Here is a 19,419-nt window from a genome sequence, read left to right as displayed (position 1 = left end):
CAGATGGCCCCCCAGGGCTGGGGCCCACGGGAGAGTGGGATGGAGGGCTCGCGTGCGCCTGCGCGCGCGAGCGCGCACACACACACACACACACACACACACACTCACACACGCAGAGCTGGGTGCCCCCGGGGAGTGGGGCGGTAAGCTTGCCCTGCAGACTACCTCGGCAGAGTGGGGAGGGCTCGCCTCCGCCCCGCAGCTCGCCCAGGAAGGGCTGGGGTCCCCGGGAGAGGGGACGAAGGGCTCGCCCCCACAAGAGCCGCCCCCGCCCCGGAGCCCTACGGCCTCGGCCTCGCCGTGGCGCCACCGCGCCGTCCCCGCATCCCCGCCCGGGTCAGCAGGACACCCCGTGCCCTGGCTCCGGGATGGGACTCCCGCCGGACACACCCAAGTCCCTGTGCCCGCTCTCCGCGGGGCGACCTCCGCACTGCTCCGCTCCCACAGCCCCAGGGCCGCCATGTGGGGTAGGGAACCCACAGCCAGGCAGCCCCCCCGACCACCGAGGACACCCCGGGGGAGCAGCCAGAGGCCGAGTGGCCGAGACTCGCGGGTGGGGGATGCAGCCCCTCGCCCAGTACCGCGGGCCCCTCTCCGCAGCGCGGAACCGCACCGCTGACGAGCCAGAGACCCCGCCGGGACCGGAAACCCCCAGGCGCACTTCCGGTGGAGGGGACTCAGGGCCGGTGGGCGGGGCCCCTGCGGGGGCGGGCCCGCCTCGCCCACCGTGCGTCACTTCCGGGCGCGGCGCGGTGAGCGCGGGCGGCATGGCGGGTGGGATGGGTAACGAGGGCGCCCCGCGGGGCCCCCGGCCTCCCGCCGCCCTCTGCCCTTAGCCCGCGCGGGGGTGCTTCCCTGTCCTGCGGGAGCGGTCGTTTTCCCAAGCGGAAGGGGACGCTCAGAGGACGGCGGGGGCGCGGCCACCTGCTGGAGCCCGGGCTTGTGCGCCTGTGGCGGGTGGGCATAGAGCCTGGTCCGGGGACAGAGACCCGCGAGTGCCCCGATGGCCCGCCTTCTCGGCGCAGCCCGCACGTCTGCACACGCGCGCCCTGGAGCGGCTTCTGAGGGCCGCCGGTGAAGGCGGCGGGCTCGCGCGGGCGCCTGCTCGGGTGGGTTTGCTCGGGTGGGCGTGCTTGTGCCTCTGTGCGAATACCAGGCGGTGCTAATGCTGGAGCACGAGCACCTCCGACACGGTTTGAGTGACCTTTTTTCCTCTCTTTGCTTGGTAAACATTAAAGTGCCACTGAAAAGACCCATCCATGGAAGGCAAACCCTTGCTGACTTCCAAACAGAAGACGGAAGTGGTGTGTGGGGTCCCCACGCAGGTGGTCTGCACATCCTTCAACAGTCACATCCTGGTGGTGGTGACCCAGTTCGGGAAGATGGGTACCCTGGTCTCCCTGGAGCCCAGCACCGTGGCTGGTGACATCAGCAAGCCCGTGCTCACCACCAAAGTCCTTCTTGGGCAGGACGAGGTAAAGTGGTGGGAAGGGGACCCCATGCTGGAGGGAAAACTGCTTGTGTGGCTGCGGGTTGTGAGTAGGGTCTGGAGCCTGCAGGCTCCACATTGTTTTCTGAGGCCTATGTAGCTGTGAGGGCACTTGGCCTGCCCTTGGTGCATGCTTTCCCCAGCATATCAGTGTTTTATCTAGCAGAGAGGCAGTACTGATTTTGTAAAATTTGACCCTCTCGTGCGACCTTGGAGCTGGTGAGATTTGACAGACCCCACGCCAGCCCTGTAGAATACCTTCCATGATTCCTTCTGGATGACAGCCCGCCAGAAGAGAGCAAGGAATCATAAGGCACCACGGAAATGAGTGTAATGGTGCCTCTCTGGTGTTTTGTTTAGGACTGGAGTGTTCTGAAGTCGGTTGAACGCTAAACCAGTGTTGCATTGAACTTACATGGAGGGGGTTGATTATTGAGGGTGCAGGAAGTCAGGAGGGTTCCTGAGGGACACTCTGTGAAGGCACTAAGGAAAACAGATTTGTCACAATTAAAATGGTTTCTCTCCTCCCCTTTACCAGCCTCTCATCCACGTCTTTGCAAAGAACCTGGTGACGTTTGTGTCTCAGGAGGCTGGAAACAGAGCGGTCCTCCTGGCCCTGGCTGTGAAGGACAGGAGTGTGGAGGGGCTGAAGGCCTTGAAGGAGGTGATCCAGTCCTGCCAGGTGTGGTGACCCTGGAGGCAGCAGCTGCGTCTGCTACTCAGCGAGCCGAAGGGACACGCGGATACTCTCTCTTGATATGGAAGCACTCCCTCGGTTAGGCAGGAGGAGCAACTCTGGCTTAGCTCTAGAAGCTGGAGGAAATAACGCCCGTCCCAGGCAGACCCGTACTTTGGGCACTAACGTACCCGCGGATGGAGGAAAGCTGAGGAGTGTGTCTTGGGGGGTTGTGAACGGTTTTTACTAGGGTCCAAATAGCTGCGTGTATTCGAGACTGAGAGATGAGTCATTAGGTTGGAGTCCTGGCCCTCCATGTGCAGTATCTGTCGTTGAAGGAAATTTTTTTTATTCACAATAAATGCCTATCCCCAAATAATTCACCAGCCTTCCTGGCGATACTGAGAACTAGCATCCCACGGTGCAGGACACTATGCGGAAGTGGGAGGAGACCTTGTTTAGCAAGGTTCACACGCTCTACACACTTCTTTTGCTCCTCCTTCTCTGACTTCTCTGGACAGCTATGAACTTCCATTCCGCAAACATCTCTTACTGTCCTGCTGCATGACAGGTCCAGTGAGGCACTGGCTTCGGGATGGTGTTTGCCCTTGCGGACAGCAGCTCGGACCCTCTGGGCTGGTCCTCATCCCCCACTAGTGGCACGTCACTATCCATGTGCCTGCCGTGTGAGTCCGCCCCACAGGATTGGAGACAAGAGAGGATGCGGGCTCGGGGTCTGGAAGCTGGGGTCCCAGTATAAAGAGCAGCACCCAGCTAGCTTGGTCAGTGGAGCGTGCAACTCAGTCTCGGAGCTGTGCGTTCCAGCCCCACGGTAGACCTAGAGATGACCTAAAAATAAAGTCTTAAAAGAGATCTCTGTACAGAAAACATGTTGGGTGGCGTCCATGTCCTCATAAGATCAGAAGGGGATGTTTTTATTTGGTTTCCCTCAGAATCAACAGCTTCTGAGACCCTGAAGTTCTTGACTTAGAAACTCCTCTCCAAGAGGCGATGAAAGGACTGGTTCAACCTGCCAGTCTGGTCTAGAGGCAAGCATGAGTTTGCTGAAGATGAAGGGCTCATTCTGTCAGCAGACCGTGCCTATGAAATATCACCATCAGCCCCACTGTCAGCCCTGTCCCGCTGGGAGCACAGACTGGCTGACAGTGACCGCAGGAGTCACCCGTGGGACTCCTGCCCACTTCCCAGAGTGGGTGCCGATGCTTGAGCAGGGAAGGCCCCTCGTGCTGCTGCTGCTGCAGGGAGCCTGGGTGATCAGGGGAAACAGGCAAGCCTGTCCCTGAGAGACACAGGGCTCCTTTGTGGCCAGCTCTGCCCCACCTCCCGACCTCTTGAGCAGATTGCATCCAGCCTGGCTGCTCCTACCCAACCTGTGTCCACACTGCCATTCCCCCGGTTAGACTGGCCCTCAACCCCACTTGGTGTGTCCCTTGGCAGGACTGGGACCAGGGTCAGGTCTAAGGACACAGGAGCTGACTGAAGAAGGGAGGAGATGTTCACACACATGTGGACCCCCAAGGCCTGGGGTGTCCCGATGGTTGGGGAGGACACCCCCTGCCCCCCAGCAGAAGCAGAGGCCTGGTGTCCTCAGATTAATACTTCAAAGCAATAGTTATGCAGTGCTCATCTAAAAATTAGGTGTCTTTGCTGTGGGATCACGTCTCCTCCCATCACAAGCAGGGAACCCGAGGCACGGAGAGGGTCTCAGTCCGAGTCTGGGTTCAGAGTTGCAGCTTTTGGTGTTCTGGTTTGGTCCCTAAATTCATCTCTATGGGACTAGCACACGTGCCTATCACAATGACCAGGCTCAGGGTACAGCCTTTGTTGCATGTACCCTAACAGTCCTCGCTCGGACCTGGGAACCTCACTCCTCTCATCATCCATGTGTTCCAGAGACGGAAATGGAGGCAGCATCACCAAGCTGCCCTGGCCGAGCCCGGGCTTGACCCCGGGGTCACAGGACCTCTCACTGCTGCCAGGTGGCAGCCTGACCTTGTGAAGGAGTGACACTCCCACCCCTGGCTGCTGCCCTGAAGGAGAGGCAGTTGGGCAGCAGCATGGACACTGCCTGGCAGGGGGTGGTGGACCCGGCGTGGAACTGAGCGGGGCCCCCAGGACTTTCTCCACGCCCAACCCTTACAGCTGCCGGAAGCTGTCTGGTGGCTGGTGGAAATCACAGCCTGGCACTACACGCTCCTGTCCCTGAAGCCTGCATGCTCCTTGGCAGGCATGGGACGGGGTGGGAAGGTGCAGGGCCCTCTGCTTCGGCCGCCATGATTCAGGAGGAGCCATCGGTGAAGCCGCAGCTCCCACAGGCGGTGGCTGGTGCGATGTAGATTTATTTTTGTACACGGCGCTTAACCAGTGATCAGACTGTCATCACACCTTCCAGCGATCCGTAGGCCCACGGAAGTAAAAGACCGGGGGGCTCGTCTGCAGCCCCTCCAGCCCAGACTACCAGGGGCTCCTCCGTCAAGGTCATACCTTTGGACCTCCAGTGCCATCTGCCCCGTGCAGTTCTCCGCTGAGCTGCGCACGGTGCCCCCGCCCCCAGACCCCGTCCCTTGCACGCCCTTCCTTCTTCTTAGTGGATGTAAGGACGTGGCTCAGAAACGAGGGCGAGCGAGAGAACCCAGGGAGGGCAGCCACTGTAGGCAATCTCTCCGAGCGGCTTCTCCAGGGCTTTGCAGCCCCCGAGCCTCCCAAACCAGCTACGACAAGGAGCCAGTGGACTAAGACAGCCACGTGCAGGACCGCTGAGCCGCTGAGCGTCTCAGTGCCTCGGAGTGACACTGGCAGGAGGGGGGCACACAGTGAGCGACTAGGATGCCCAGGGCATGTGTGCAGTCAGAGGGCCCTGAGCGACCAGAGAGGGACTGTGGGGAGGCGCTCAGCCCCTGCGGCTTCATGGTCTGAACCCGAAGCAGACAGATGGGTCTGCAGGGCGGCGGGGAGGGAGGAGGTGGGCTCGGTGGGAAGTGAGGCCCCACTGATTCCGAGAGATCGTGATGAGATGGTGGAAACCCCTCTTCTGAGGGAGCAGCTGGCGGCGGGCCATCCTCTCAGTAGCTCTGCGTCTCTTGGGGAGGCCACTCGGATCCCCTGTGTGGGGTGCTCAGAGCCAGGAGCCGTCCCTCGATAAAGGCAGGCAACCCCCCCGTCTACCCCTCACTGCACTGAGGCAGGGGTGGATCGGACCACCATCCACACGGATGGAGAGATGCAACCACTCAAGGCCACACCCGGACGTCAGAGACTCGGAGGCCGTCTTGTACCCCCCGCCAGGCAGTGCACGACTGGAGGAATGGGAGGGAGGCCCAGGGTGTGGGCAGGGCCCAGCAGAGGGTGTGGCCGGGGCTGCACTCCGCCTGGCAGGGCCGGCCTGGTGAGGTGGGCGGTGGCAAGGAGGTGTTTTCTGGGATCAGGGAAAAGCTGGCACCCCCCGCCCCCCAGGAGCAGCAGTGCCTTGGACCAGCCCAGGCTGCTGTGAGGAGGAGCAACGGAGGTCTAGAGGCTGCACATCGGGGCTGGACCCCCACCCCCACACCCCGGGGCCTGGAGCCCTGAGCAGAGCAGCCTGAGGGGCCCGACCAGAGAGCTGACCGAGCCACCAGAGAGGTGAGCACAGGCGCGCATGTGTGTGCAAGTGTGCACACTCACAGGAGAGGTGGGGTCCAGGCCGGGGTCCCATTCACTCTAGTGGGGTTGGAATTCCTGGAGAAAAAATCTTGCACGGTGAAATTCTGAGAGTCTGGGCCTCTCTGCCCCACCCCCTCTCCACCCAAGATGACAGGGCCCTGCCAGGCCCTGGGATACCACCTGGTAACCAAAAAGGGTCTCAGGGCTGCACCCCTGCCCCAGCCCCGCATGGAGGGCTGCCCCCGGGGACACACCCAGGGCTGGCAGCTGGCTCTGGGACAGCAGGCAGGTACAGGCACGCTCCAGGGACACAGCTCCTCTCTGGGGATGGAGGCCTGGGGGAGAGAAGTGGCCCAGGGGAGGGACACAGGCTAGGAATAGGCAGCGCAGAAAGGACAGAAAGCCCCAGGAGGGAGTGAGGTCCCTGAGATCCCACAGTGGGGTACCCTGGGCTGACTGGCCTAGAGGTCGAGAGAAACCCCGGGACGGTGATCTGGCCGGCAGTACAGCGGATTGTCTGAGACGACTAGTGCCACAGAGCGGTCCTGGGCCTCAGTGACCTTGACTGCAGAGCAGTACTGGGCCACACTGACCCGGACCCACCTTTGAGTAAGGGACGAGCGCTGACCTGATGCAAGTAGGGTTCCAGGTGCAGGGGACGCTAAGGAAGGTCACAGACACCGTGAGGGCCACGTCAGGTTCCCAGCCCGGTGTGTCCGAACCAGGGCCCTGCTCCTGCAGCTCTGGGGCCCAGGGCCCGGCTTGCCCACCACACAAGGAATCCCAGAACTGGAGCTGGAGGGACCCACGGTTCCCGCTGCGGGCCCAGAAGAGGGGAGAAGGGGCTTGGGTTCCCCGGGATGTAGGTTCCTTCCATGGCCTGCAGAGGCCTGGGGGCCCCACCGCTGCTCCCCACTTCTCCCAGCTCCCACCTGAGTGGCTTAAAGAACTGAGCACCCAGGACCCTTGGTTGACAGTGCCCCCGGGCCAGTCACCCCCAGGCCCTTGGCCACAGTGGCTGTTGGTTAAGTCAAGGGCCGTTGCGGGTGCCGGGACCGAAGCTCCCCAGATACAGCAGGAGGGCACCCCTGGAGAGCCAAAGGACCCCGGGGGTCTGGCCTTGGGGAGCGTGGTGTCTTGATGCCCCCACTGTCCTTCCCCAACTTGTCTCTGCCTGCCCGGTGGAGGGTGGGGGCGCACTGGACCGGGCCGGCGGCAGGAAAGGAGCCACAGGCTCCCAGAGATGTCCGCAGATGGCAGGCTGGCTGAGAAGGGGGCCCCCGTGGCAAGGTGTGTCTGGAAGGAGCTCCAGGGCCAGCAGGAAGGCCAAGGAGCCATGGGCATTGGGTCACCAGTAGTGAAAGGCAGGCGTGGGGATGAGGAGACAGGTCTGACAGCGGCCACAGCGTCTTAGCCACCCACGCCCCAGCAACAACCTGCCCAGAGCCTCGTCACCTGGTCACCACAAACAGGGGTCAGAGGCCCCAGCTCCCCGGACCCGGGCAGGCAGGTCTGTCCTGTGCTGGGCTTGGTCAGCGTCCAGCCCCGGGCAGGGAAATCAGGCCAGTCCGGCCCAGCCACCTCTGCTGAGTGCACATGGGCCATGACACTGGCTGCTGGAGGCAGGGCCGAATTCGGGCAGGTCAGCTCTCCCGCACCTACCACCTGGAGCACTCTGTGGGGCAGAGTCTGGCTCCTTCCCCTCCCCATCTCCCGGGCCTCCCTGACCTGGGCTGCTCTCTGTGTCACACCTGGGCAGCCCTGGGAGGGCCAGGCAGCTCAGGTCCTTCCCAGAGCTCAGAGCGAGGCAAAGGGGTGTCCCAGACAGGACCCACCTGCTGTACCCCACGGTGCAGTGAGAGAACCCCAGACTCATCTGTACAGACGGGAAAGAAGAGGCCCAGAGAGGTGAAGGGCTCTGCTGAGGTGGCTGCCGAGAACGTGGGCAAAGCATGGCACAGAGGGCTAAGGCTGCCCCTGGAGCAACAGGTCAGGACCCAGAGAAAGGGGTTGGGGGCAGAAGGCCCCCATTTAGCAGAGGCCCGGGATTCTACAATACACACATGGCCTGGTGCCGATGGGAGGGCCCCTGAGCAAAGCCATGCCCGGGAGTGCTCAGTGTCCTGGAGTGGGGAGGCTTCGGAGCCAGGGATCCCTGGAGGCCTTCCTGGAGGCAATGGCTGAACAAGGCTTCAGAGTAAGGCAGCTGTGGGAACAACCCAGAAGTGACACTGGGCCTGGTCTCCACCATGAGAGCAGGGATGGCCCTGGGCAGCAGGGACTTCCCAGGATCAGGGCCCCCTGGCCCCCCTTGCTGCTGGCAGGCAGGCCTGACCCCCGTGTACAACCTGCAGGTCAGCATCCACTGCCCTTCCCCACAGTGTTTTCTGGCTCTGAAGAAAGGGCCGAGCTCTGGAAGTACCTCCGTCTTGTCCAGGGTCCAGGCTTCAAGCCTCCCCAGGGCCAAGGCCCCTCAGGGCTCTCCCAAAGGCCTGGCCCCACTGGGGCCAGCAAGGAAGCCCTTCTGAGTGCGTCCTGCTGGAGGTTCAGTCCCCCAGCAGCAGCCTGGGAAGGCCCTAGGCCTTGCTTCCCCACCTGTGGCACGGGGGGTGGCGCGTCCCTGGGCCCCTGCCAGCCCCATCCACGTCTCCATAGCTAAGTGTACACCCTTCAGGGTCCCCAAGCCATTGTCACCAGGGGCCGTGAAGGGTGGGTCAGCGTGTGCTGCCTCCGCACACGCTGACCCACACTCTCGGCACCCAGGGCAGGTGGTGGGATTCGGGCACACGAGAGCCTTACTCTGACTGGATGTGGTGTAGACCACACCCGTCGCCCCAGCCAGAGCTGGTGGGAGCCACAGCCAGAGGGCCAGCTGCACAGTGTGCCTAGCACAGGGTTCTGGAAGCTCCCACGGAGGGCGTGCTGGCAGCAAGCGCAAAGCCAACAGGTGGACAGGAACTCCGGGTGGGATATAAGGCGGAGACAGTACTGAACGGTGACATCTGAATTGGTAGGACAAGGAGACAACTGGGAGAGAAGTCAGTAAGGAAGTTTCCAGGCAGTGCTCAGAGGAGGCCCGCTGGGGGCTCCTGGGGGGCAGGGGGCTGGTGGGGGTGAAGGGGCGAGGAGTGGGTTCGTGTGTCCAGGGGTTGGGCCTGCAGCCTCCCACACACCTGTGCACACCGGTGTGGATGAGCCTCTGTGAGTGAAAAGGGATCAGTCATTCCAACAGTTCAGCCCTTGACCCATGGCCCAGGGCCGCAGGGAGAGTCAGGTGGCCACAAGGAATGTGAACGTGTGCACTGTCAAGGGCACAGAGCAGACCCTCTGTCCTGGTGCCCCCTGGCAGCGACAGCGGGGGCGGCGGCGTGATTGTGCAGAGCACGGCCCCTACCCGCTGGACCCTCCAAAGACAGAGTGGGGGGAGCCTCTTTGCAAAGAAGCCGCTGGCATCCAGCTGAACCCAGGGACCTGCCTGTCCCCCCTCCCGACTCCACAATCCCAGCAATGTTTCCTGTGCACCTCGTACAGACTGGGCAAGATTCTCACAACAGAAAGTCACCTGTGTTTAGGCAAACACCAGCCCGGCCCCCTGAAACCCCTCCTGCCTGCTTGGGGCCCAGGCAGAGGCCACGTGGCTGCCCGTCTGCCAAAGGCAGGTGAGGGCACCTGGCGGCCTGCAGCTTCCTGGGAGCCAGCTGCTGCTGAGCAAAGATAGAATGTCAGCAGCAGCGGGAGGGGACAAGCCTCTGCTCCTCCCCCTCCAACCGGGTCCCTTCCTGCAGGCGCCAGCCCTGGCGGGCCCCCTCCCCAAGCCTGGTACAGACTCCAGAGAGCAGCACTGCCCCACCCCCAGTGGGGCTGCCCTGGGCCACGTGGCCATGCAAATGACCAGCCAGGCTTCCCTGGAGGCCGGGCCTCCCAGGGCCGGCCAGAGCTTCCTGCCTGAGAGGTAGGCACTGGGCCCCTACCTGCTGTGGGCTGGAGGCCGGGGGAGAGGCCAGGTCAGCCTCTGGCATGGGAGGAGCAAAGTGCCCAGTGCCCCGGCTGGCTGGCTAGTGACCAGAGAGACAGCATCCGGAGCAAGCGAGCAGGCCTGGGGAGCTGAAGGGCCCTGCAGCACAGCCGGGCGCCCGGACAGCCGGGCAGGGCCCGGGGAGCTGGTGGCTGCTGGGCTGCACCCCCGTGGGCAGTGGCAGGCAGCACCAGTCCAGCCTTCTCTCCGACTGCCCTCCCCTCTGGGCAGGTAGGGCAGCGGGGCTCTCTCACGTTCCCAGACATCTTGGGTCCCCAAACGTGGGCTTCCACAAGTCTGAGCAGCAGACAGGAGGACCACTCGATGCCACAGTCTGCTCCCTGATTCTGCGCCCAGGCGGCTGAGTCCCACCTGGGAAGGAGAGCCCAAGTCAGGGGAGTAGGCATGACGGTCAGGCTTGAACCACCCAGAAGGGGTAGGGAGGGACGCCCAGGGCAGCCCCCGGCCTGTCGGTGGCCTGTGCGTGGCCACCAGGAGGAGCTCCTCCTGCCCTGCCCCCACCCCCTCCTCCCTGGGCCGGCACTGGGGCTGCCAGCTGCCTGGGCGCACCTTTGTCCTCACTCCTCCCTGTGTCCTCCCTCACCTCTGCAGATGACTAATGCCTCAGGGCTCATGGGAACAGCCCGCGGCCCCCTGGTGTCAGCAACCTGGCCACAGCCCGGCCCCCCTCCCGCCATGCCCGCCGTGCCCTCCGCGTCCTCCGTGCCCGGCGGGCCACAGATGGACCCCATTGGGAACAGCTCCCAGGGCGCCTCCCGCCTCTTCCTCACCACTGCGTTGGCCCGTGGCGTCTCAGGGGTCTTCGTGTGGACTGCCCTGGTGCTCACCTGCCACCAGGTAGGCCCTCCCTTCTGCACCTCTCTTGGGACCCTGCTGGCCATGGGACATGGCCCTGGCTGACCGTGCTGGGATCCGGGGCAGCCACTAGAGGCCCGGCTGCAGGGAGGGCCCTCAGGGGTGGCAACAGGCCAGCGTGCAGGGGCGGCGGAGGGAGATTTCCCCCGAACGCAGGGTGTGGGAGCCAGGGAGGACTGGCCTTCAGGATGGGGAGGGAATGAGTGAGAGTGTGAGCTTGGGGCAGGGGTGGTCAGGCGGGCCGGCAGGCAGGGAGGGGTGAGCGGACTCCTTTCTCAGTGAGAGCCACCTTCTGTGTGGTCTCAAACAACCACATCAGAAGTAGACACAAGGGTATGAGAGGGACCGGCAGGCGCTGCCCGGAGGAGGCAGGATTGGCACAGAGTCTTACCGAGCTGCTCTTGGGGCTCTGGCCGGGAAGATTGAACTGGTGGGTGGTGCGTGTGCACTTGGGTGGCGAGTAAAATCCGGGATAGGCTGTGACTTATGGGACCAGAAGCAGCAGGGGCAGGCCCCAGAGTCCTGAGTGGGGGTCTTGGATGCCCCCTCTGTGTGAGCCTAACCCCAGCACTTCTGCGTGTCTGTCTCTGAATCCTGGGCCTCCCCAGAGGGGCAGACAGACACCCCGTGGGCTGCAGCCCTGCCCCTGCCCCCAGCCCCAGCCCCTCCGAGACAGGAGGGCAGCCATCTCCGCCCTTCCAGAGCCCCCAAGGGCAGAGAGGGACTCATCCTCTGGCTTTAGGATGGGAAGGTAAGGGGGTAGAGGACGGAGAGGGCCTGCCAAGGCCGCCCGCCAGGTAGTGCCAGCCCCAGGACAGAAACCACGTCTCCCAGGGGCCGCCCGTGCCAGGCGCTCCCACTGCCTCAGCCAGGCGGCAGGGACTGATAAGGGACTGTTCCGGATGCCAGTCTGCCCCTGCCACTCACTGCATTGTGCCCTCTGAAGACCGGTGCACGCAGGGCTCCACACACAGCCTGCTCTGCCACGGCCCTCTCTCCACCTACGCTCAGGGGCACCTCCTCCAGGAAGCCTTCCAGAGGTGCCATGTGCCTGGCTCCCTGGCACCTCTTCCTCTTCAAGACCCTCTCGCTGCTCTTCCATCTTCCCTTGGAGGACGTGGACAGTCAAGAAAGGTTTCCAGACAGACTATAATCAGCCATATTTCCCACCGCCCAGGGACAGGACAGTACCATCTTTCCTTTCGTGTTCACCCCGTGTTTCCCACACACGTGGGGTCACACCCGCTTTGTCCTCTGATGCTTCCATGCCCTATTGTTGCACAGCAGGTCCCCCGTGGACATCTTGGGATGCCCCTTTCACTGGCCGTCCAAGACCCAGCCGGCCCCACTGCGTCTTCCCCCACGTCGCTGCCAGGGTCGGTCTCATACACAGACCCTTGCTTTCCCAATGTACCTGCCCCATGGGGCCAATCCCCAAAAGGGCACCAGGGGGTCAGCCCTTTGTAGACCCCCCCCATGCTGAGATGCCAAACTCCGGGGCCACAGATGCCCCCCGGCTTGGAATGAACGAACACAGGAGCAAGAGCGTGAGCAAACAGGCGTTCCCGCGGCAGAGTGTGCGGGCAGAAGGGGCCGGCCGCACCTGGGGGGGAGCTCGCGCTGCTTCCCACGCTGCTCTACACGGGGGTGGGGGGGTGGAGGGTTGGGGGGGTGGGAGGGCACGTAGCCATCGTGCCCCAAGCCTGCCCTTGCTCTGCCTGCCTAGATCTACCTGCACCTGCGCTCCTACACGGTTCCCAACGAGCAGCGCTACATCATTCGCCTGCTCCTTATCGTGCCCGTCTACGCCTTCGACTCCTGGCTCAGCCTCCTCCTCCTGGGGGGCCACCAGCACTACATCTACTTGGACTCAGTGCGTGACTGCTATGAAGGTGAGTGCCGTCTGGCTCCGGGCTTCTGCGAGATCCAGGGAGGGTGCAGAGAGGCCTCAGCCAGCTCGGGAACCCCAGCCTCCAGGGCCGAGTCAGCTCCCCTGATGGTCAGGATCGGGGGTGCCAAGGGTGGGGGCCCTGCAGCGGGCTGGCCCAGGACCTGGATTAGGGGGGAGCGGGGGCCTTCAACGGGTGGGGCCTCGCTGCCACAGGGACTGCTGATGGCCGGGGGTCAGCAGGGATGGCGGGGAGCGGGGGGCCTCAGGGAGCCCAAGCTCACTGCTGCCCGCCCTGGCCCCCTGCCCTGCAGCTTTTGTCATCTATAGCTTCCTAAGCCTCTGCTTCCAGTACCTGGGGGGCGAGAGCGCCATCATGGCAGAGATCCGGGGAAAGCCCATCCGGTAAGCATCTTGCCCTAGAGCCCATAGGGGCCCCTGCACCCCGGCAGCAGGGCCGGGCTGGGGACGGGTCCTCACGGGCCCTGCTTCACGGACTTGCACACTCAGGTCCAGCTGCGTCTATGGCACCTGCTGCCTGCACAGCATGTCTTACTCCATTGGCTTCCTGCGATTCTGCAAGCAGGTGAGTGGGGGCGTAGGGGGCTGGCCTGCCCTGCCCTGGCACTCCCAGCTACACCCCCCACCACCCCTTACTCCGTCCTCCCCAGGCCACACTGCAGTTTTGTATCGTGAAGCCGGTCATGGCCTTGGTCACCATCGTCCTGCAGGCATTCGGCAAATACCATGACGGGGACTTCAAGTAAGGCCAGGCTGCTTGGCCTGGGAGGGGTGGGAGGGGTGGGCCAGCCTGGCGGGAGAAGGGTGCGGGCCCCAGGTCAGGGAGGGGGTTCAGCACGAGTCTGAGTCCTCACGTGTGCTCCCAGGAGACTGCCAGGGTGAGGCCGCAGCAAACGGACCCGGAGGAGTGGGCCCCTGACTACAGGGCTAGGAGCCTCACTGCCGTGGGTTAACCCCCAATCCCGGCCTGCAGCCCGCCCACCCGAAGGAGAGCCAAAGGGGAGTTCAGGCCCTCAGGCCCAGGGACCCACTGGTGGCACCTCCCAGACAGCCCAGGAGCCCCACACCAGGTCCACACAGCAGGTGCACACACACACACACACACACACAGCAAGTGCACACACGTGCACACACACGCACAGCAGGTGCACACATGCACACACGCTCACACATGCACACGAGCAGGTGCACACATGCATGCTTACACACGAACGCGCACACACGCACAAGCGTGCTCACACACAGGCTCACGAGCCCATGCACACATGCTCATACATGCACACAAGCCTGCACACGCATGCTGACACACGCACACAACAGGTACACACATGCATGCACATACGTGCATGACCCCCTCACACACGCTCACACACGTACACAAGCCCCCCCACACGCACACACATGCACACGAGCAGATGCACACACTCACACGCATGCTCACATGCTCACATGTGCACATGAGCAGGCACACACGTGGTTTCACGTGAGCGCACACCCTCACATGCTCAGTGCTGACATGTGTGTATGAACACACCCACAGGTGCATGCACATCACGTACACACTCCTACACCAGCACACGTCTGCCCGTGTGTGCATAGTGTAGAGGCCCAGTGCTTCAGTCTGTGCACAACTGGACCGGGGAAGAGGGACGGAGGGCGGCCTTTGTAGGGAGAAGGGCTACGTCCTCACAGCTGCGTGGGAACCCCCCCAGCTCCCTGGCCGTTGTGCTCGGGTGCTGCCCACCTGTCTGCCTGGCCTGCAGGGAGGGCCCAGGCTGGGATAGCAGGGAAGGCACAGGGCTCGGGGCCCGCCCTGACCCCCGCATCTGCTCTGGCCCCAGCATCCACAGTGGCTACCTCTACGTCACCCTCATCTACAATGTCTCCGTCAGCCTGGCCCTCTACGCCCTGTTCCTTTTCTACTTCGCCACCAGGGAGCTCCTGCAGCCCTTTGAGCCTGTCCTCAAGTTCTTCACCATCAAGGCGGTCATCTTCCTCTCTTTCTGGCAGGGTAGGTGCGCTGTGGGGGCCCCGGTGGAGCCTAGAGCCTGCCCCCATCCCACCTCAGTCCCCAGTTCCCCATGTGCCCTCAGGCCTGGCCTCAGTTTCCCTGGCTGGAGCACAGGTCAGAACCACCATCCCCTCAGCTGGAAGCCATGGTGCAGGGGAAACCTTGAGTCCCCCACCCAGCAGGTCTGGCTGTTGTGGGTGGAAAGGCCCAGCAAAGGCCTGGGGCCAGGATGGGGGTGCTCCCGGACCTCACCCCGCAGACAGTGTGGGGGGGGAGGGGTGAGCCCCAGCTCTGGGATCGGGAGGTCAGAGCAGACATGTGGGGAGTAGCCAGATGCCCACTGGGCCATGACCATGGTGTGGGAGGTACCCACACCCCTGAACATGAGGCTCTCCCTCCATGGAACAGGACCATGGGGATGGGACGTCCCAGGGCCACCTGGGGGAGCCTTTGCAGGGCCGGAACCTCGTCTTCCCCCACAGACCCCACACGGCTCCCGAGGCCTGTGCAGGGTGGGTGCCTGAGCGGCTGTCACCATCCCCTAGGGATGTTGCTGGCCATCCTGGAGAAGTGTGGGGTCATCCCTGAGGTCCAGGTCATCGATGGGAGCAAGTTCGGGGCTGGCACGCTGGCCGCTGGCTACCAGAATTTCATCATCTGCATTGAGATGCTGTTTGCCTCCATTGCCCTGCGCTATGCTTTCAGCTGCCAGGTGTACGCAGAGAAGAAAGAGAACTCACCAGGTGCACTGGCCGGGTCCTGTGCAAGAGTGGGTGGGCGCACGGACAGTGGGCCCGGGGAGGAGCACAGACAGACAACCCCTGGGGAGAACCCCAGCCTAGACAGGGCCCACATCTGCATCTGGCCCGGGCCCCAAGCTCTGAGTGAGATGGGCTGGACTGGATGTCTGGCAGTGGGGGGGCTTGATGCCTCCCAAGCCTGGGGGGGCCCTGCCCACCACACCCAGAGACCTAGACATCCCTGGGGAATGACCCATTCGGGCAGGGATGGCCTGCACCTGCTCCAGCTGCCTGGTGTGACCACAAGCATAAAGGGCTCACTCTGGGCTGGGGAGAAGGCAGGAGCCAGCCAAGGTAGTCTGTCGATGTGTCCCCTGGGGAGTCTGGGCTGGGACAGGCGGGCAGGGGCTTGAGGGGAGGAGCCAGGCTGGGGTTCAGCGGTCCTGAAATCACCCCCTGCTGGCCAAGTCCAGGGCCTGGGCAGCCCAGAGGTTAGTGGGGAGCAGGGCTATGTCCCCAGGGCTGGGGTCTGAGCGCAACATGACGGGTCTGGGCACCCCCACTGACCCCACACATGTGCCGTTTGCCCCCAGCCCCCGAGGCACCCATGCACAGCATCTCCAGCGGCCTCAAAGAGACCATGAGCCCACAGGACATTGTGCAGGACGCCGTCCACAACTTCTCGCCGACCTACCAGCACTACACCCAGCAGGCCACACATGAGGCCCCAAGCCCTGGCGCCCACCCCAGTGCAGCCAGTGGCCCCGGGGGGATCCGGAAGAGTCGGAACATGGAGAAGCGGATGCTGATCCCCGCGGAGGAGCTGTAGGAGGGCCACAGGTCACTGGACACCTGGCTGCCACCTGTCTGCCCGGGCCTCTGGCCAAGCACAGAGCCCCTCACCCACCAGCCCTGTTGCCAGAGGGGAAGCCTTCTGGGAGCCCTCCTTCCAGGAATGTGGGGCCACTGTCCAGCCTGCCTCCCCTGTAGGCCCATGGCTCCAGACGGGACATCGGAGCTTATCCGATGAGCTTGGGACTCGCTGGGCCCCCCTGGCCGTCTGCTCAGGGGCTGCTGTGAAGCGGGCGCCAGCAGGATGGACGGACTCTAGGCTGGGCCTCTGCAGGGAAGGGCGGCCTCCGGAGAGCGAGCAGCCACCCCACGATCATGGGAGCTGTGGGTGCGGACAGGTGGGCCAGTAGGGGGCCTCAGCTGGGCCTTGCCAGGCCACCGTGCAGCCCCTCCAGCCAAGGAGACTCCTGAAAGTCCCCACCCGACGTGAGGATGTGGGTCTGGGAGGTGTCCGGGGCCACCTGCACAGGGACTTCGTCCTAACCAGCCCGCAGGGCACAGGCAGCTCACAGATGAATTACACTTATTTGTACATAAACACCTGGCTTTTCTACAGACTCCAGTGGCTTCTGTTCCCACGGGGTCAGCCCTGGAGGAGCCAACTGTACTGGGGTGTTCAGACAAGCCCCACTGTGCTAAGTCTGCTGTTGGGGGAAGGATCCGGGGCACTGCTCAGAGCCCAGCGGGGCACAGAGCTCACAAGCAGACCGAAGGCCGTGCCCCACGCTCTTAGGAGACCCGGAGTGTTGCCCTTCCCTTGGGAGCTCAGCTTCCTCCTTAAGATGAACCTGCAGCCAGCCCTGCCTGAAGGGCCATGAAGGCCACAGATGGACACAGGCCCAGACAGCGCAAGGGGCGCAGACGGAGCATGAAGCTTGAGCCTGCCTTCCCCCGGCCTTCTCTCTCCTGTGTGCCAGGCTGGTGCCTGGGGAGACCCCTGAGGGTCAGAAGAAATGCAGCCCGGCCCTGGCCAGAGCGGGGGCTGCCCCGCAGCCTCCCTGCTCCCTAGGCCTGCAGACCTAGCACTCAAGGCCACAGCTTCTCTGAAGGCCCCACCGGGCTGCCTGGCGAGATAAGCCAGGCCGCCACCCGGCCACCCAGCTCAAGAGCACCACCCCCCCACACTGCCCTATCATGCCATCCCGGCTGCGGGACCATGGTGGGCCACACTCCGGCACAGCCGGCTCAGTCAGCAGCTCTGGGAGCAACCAGGGCAGGAGGTTGTCTGGAGGACTCAGAGGGGGCCAGTGCCAGACCCCCTGTGGGCAAATGGGGGTGTGGCCCTGCAGGCCTCTGCCTGGGGAGGGTCACCCCATTAGGGCCCCAGTTGCCTAAACCATGTGCATGGGGAATGTGGGCTGGGACCCCCTTCCAGTGACCACACGCAGTGCGGGCTCCTGGTTAGAAGGCGCCTTCAGCACAGGCCCCAGCAGCCCCGTGTGCTGTGTCCACAGTGTGCTGAGGGCGGGGCCCGGACCCCAGCCTGCCCTGAATCCTCACAAGCCTGGGGAAAGGGGCCTGATCACACAGCCGGCAAGAGACAGACTAGCCCCACAGAGGCAGCTCCTGCACTTGTCCACAGACCTCTGTGGGATGAGGCCCAGCTTCTCCTTCAGACACAAAGTCAGGCCGTGCCCCACCACCCACAGGTAGATCAGTCGCCCCCACCTCACTGGCTTCGTCCTCCCCGGGGAGGAGGGGGAGTATGGGCGCTCTCGAGGAGGGAGGCACGTCTTGCCATCCATGACGACAAAGGGGGCTCCCAGTTCTCGGCCCCACCGCACAGGGCCTTTCCCAGCCTCGGCGCTCTCACCTGGGAAATGGTCGCAGCAATCCACCCCAAAGGAGGCAGCCCCGAGAGACGGACGACTGGGCCGGGAGGAGCAGCAGCCTTCGCCAACTTCCAAGGGGCTCTGACAGGGCTGGGGTCCAGGCCTGCCCTAGCTCCAGTCACTGGGCCACCGTGCAGAGCTCTCGCAGGGGGAGCAGGCCTGGCCATGTAGGGGGCCACAGCGACCCCACAGGGCTGGCACACTCCACTCCCCACCCATTTCACAGAAGGGAGCCAGCGGACTGGAAAGGGAGGGAACAGGCCCCCTAGAGCCTACCCTACCCCACCCCACCCGAGCTGCTGCTGGCAATGACCGTGGGCGTGAGCGGTCCCATCAGCTCAGGCAGAGGTGAGGCAGGAGGGGCAGCGGGTCTTGGAAAGCCCGAGACCTGGCCTGCAAGTCTGCCCTCCTGCAGAGGCTGAGGCCAAGTGCTGACATGTCTGCCCCTCAGAGGGACGGGGGTGGGGAAGGCCCATGGGGAATGCCGGCTTGCAGGACAGCCTGCTTACTTTAGGCACCCTGCTGTCTACCCCAGGCCAAGTGTCTGTCTCCGCACCTGCGGCAGGACCTGGCCCAAGATTGGGGCACATACCACCTGGTGGGGGCGGGGAGGGGAGCCATCGGAGCTGGAGAAGGCTATGTCCGAAGGCTAGAGGCTCCCGGTTGGGGCAGACAGAGCACTTGGGAATTGGGCCCACCATTTGGAAAGCCAGCCCAGCCGCCTCCACGGGCCTGACCCCCTCCCCACTTCAGGGCTGTCCTGATGGACCTCGCAGGTGAGGACCACCGAGTGGGGCGGGGGGCAGGACATGGAGGCGGTGGCAAGCCCCTCACAAACAGCGGTGCCCTGCACTCAGGGACTTGACACCTCCTACCCCCGCACCAACCACACAACCAGGCAGGTCTGAAACCAGAAAACTCTTTATTGCAAAGGTACAAAAGCGTCACGGCAGAGATGTACAGCAATAAATTAGGTGGTGGCCGTGAGGGGACAGGGCAGGCGCGGGGCAGGCGCGGGGCATGTGTCGTACGGACGAGGACCACGACGTGGGGTCTCTTCTCAATAATTTATACCATGATAAAAGTAGCACAAAAATAAATATTGAAACGGAGCAGCTGAGCGGCAGAGGTGAGGAAGCGGGAGGCCCCGCCCCCGGGAAGGACCCGCGCATCTGAAGCCCAGAAGGCAGGGGGACAAACCCCAGGGACAGAGGTCCTTGCCTTTTCTCTTACATAAAGAGCATCCTTACGTTAAACCTGTGACAGTGGAGTCTCAGCGAGCTAGAAGGCAGAGCACGAGAAGGCTCTGGTCTTCCCTCCTCCTGGGTCCCCCCAAGGCCAAGCAGGCAGCAGGGACAG

General features: G+C 63.6%; 2 protein-coding genes across 7 annotated transcripts; both read left to right on the top strand.

Annotated features, from left to right (window-relative positions):
• Positions 1-733: 733 nt before the first annotated feature.
• On the top strand, positions 734-3,038 carry PSMG3 (proteasome assembly chaperone 3). Of its 3 annotated transcripts, none has more exons than XM_032326973.1 (3): positions 734-957; positions 1,239-1,475; positions 2,028-3,038. In XM_032326973.1, the coding sequence occupies exons 2-3, from the start codon at positions 1,260-1,262 to the stop codon at positions 2,178-2,180; spliced, it is 369 nt and encodes a 122-aa protein (XP_032182864.1). In that variant the 5' UTR covers positions 734-957; positions 1,239-1,259; the 3' UTR covers positions 2,181-3,038. The 3 variants fall into 3 exon arrangements, with proteins under 3 accessions (XP_032182864.1, XP_032182863.1, XP_032182865.1); XM_032326972.1 differs by having other exon boundaries at positions 734-1,109; XM_032326974.1 differs by having other exon boundaries at positions 735-752.
• Positions 3,039-5,528: 2,490 nt separating this feature from the next.
• On the top strand, positions 5,529-19,148 carry TMEM184A (transmembrane protein 184A). Of its 4 annotated transcripts, XM_032326963.1 has the most exons (10): positions 5,529-5,804; positions 9,611-9,777; positions 10,453-10,698; positions 12,443-12,608; positions 12,919-13,009; positions 13,115-13,190; positions 13,276-13,367; positions 14,467-14,636; positions 15,182-15,379; positions 15,970-19,148. In XM_032326963.1, exons 3-10 carry the CDS (start codon positions 10,453-10,455, stop codon positions 16,203-16,205), a joined length of 1,275 nt encoding a protein of 424 aa, XP_032182854.1. In that variant the 5' UTR covers positions 5,529-5,804; positions 9,611-9,777; the 3' UTR covers positions 16,206-19,148. The 4 variants fall into 4 exon arrangements, with proteins under 4 accessions (XP_032182854.1, XP_032182856.1, XP_032182857.1 ...); XM_032326965.1 differs by lacking the exon at positions 9,611-9,777; XM_032326966.1 differs by lacking the exons at positions 5,529-5,804; positions 9,611-9,777 and adding an exon at positions 9,807-10,251 and having other exon boundaries at positions 14,560-14,636.
• The last annotated feature ends 271 nt before the right edge of the window (positions 19,149-19,419 follow it).

Source organism: Mustela erminea, chromosome 20 (assembly GCF_009829155.1).
Source record: "Mustela erminea isolate mMusErm1 chromosome 20, mMusErm1.Pri, whole genome shotgun sequence".
Taxonomy (NCBI): domain Eukaryota; kingdom Metazoa; phylum Chordata; class Mammalia; order Carnivora; family Mustelidae; genus Mustela; species Mustela erminea.
The sequence above is the reverse complement of the archived record's forward strand: the minus strand, read 5'-3'. Positions and strand labels throughout refer to the sequence as shown.

Excerpts from the sequence above, each read along its gene's own strand:
- PSMG3 (XM_032326973.1), top strand. The coding sequence starts at position 1,260 with ATGGAAGGCAAACCCTTGCTGACTTCCAAACAGAAGACGGAAGTGGTG. Across the intron at positions 1,476-2,027 it reads TCCTTCTTGGGCAGGACGAG|CCTCTCATCCACGTCTTTGC; the intron begins GTAAAGTGGTGG and ends CCCCTTTACCAG.
- TMEM184A (XM_032326962.1), top strand. Across the intron at positions 13,010-13,114 it reads ATCCGGGGAAAGCCCATCCG|GTCCAGCTGCGTCTATGGCA; the intron begins GTAAGCATCTTG and ends TTGCACACTCAG. Across the intron at positions 15,380-15,969 it reads GAAGAAAGAGAACTCACCAG|CCCCCGAGGCACCCATGCAC; the intron begins GTGCACTGGCCG and ends GTTTGCCCCCAG.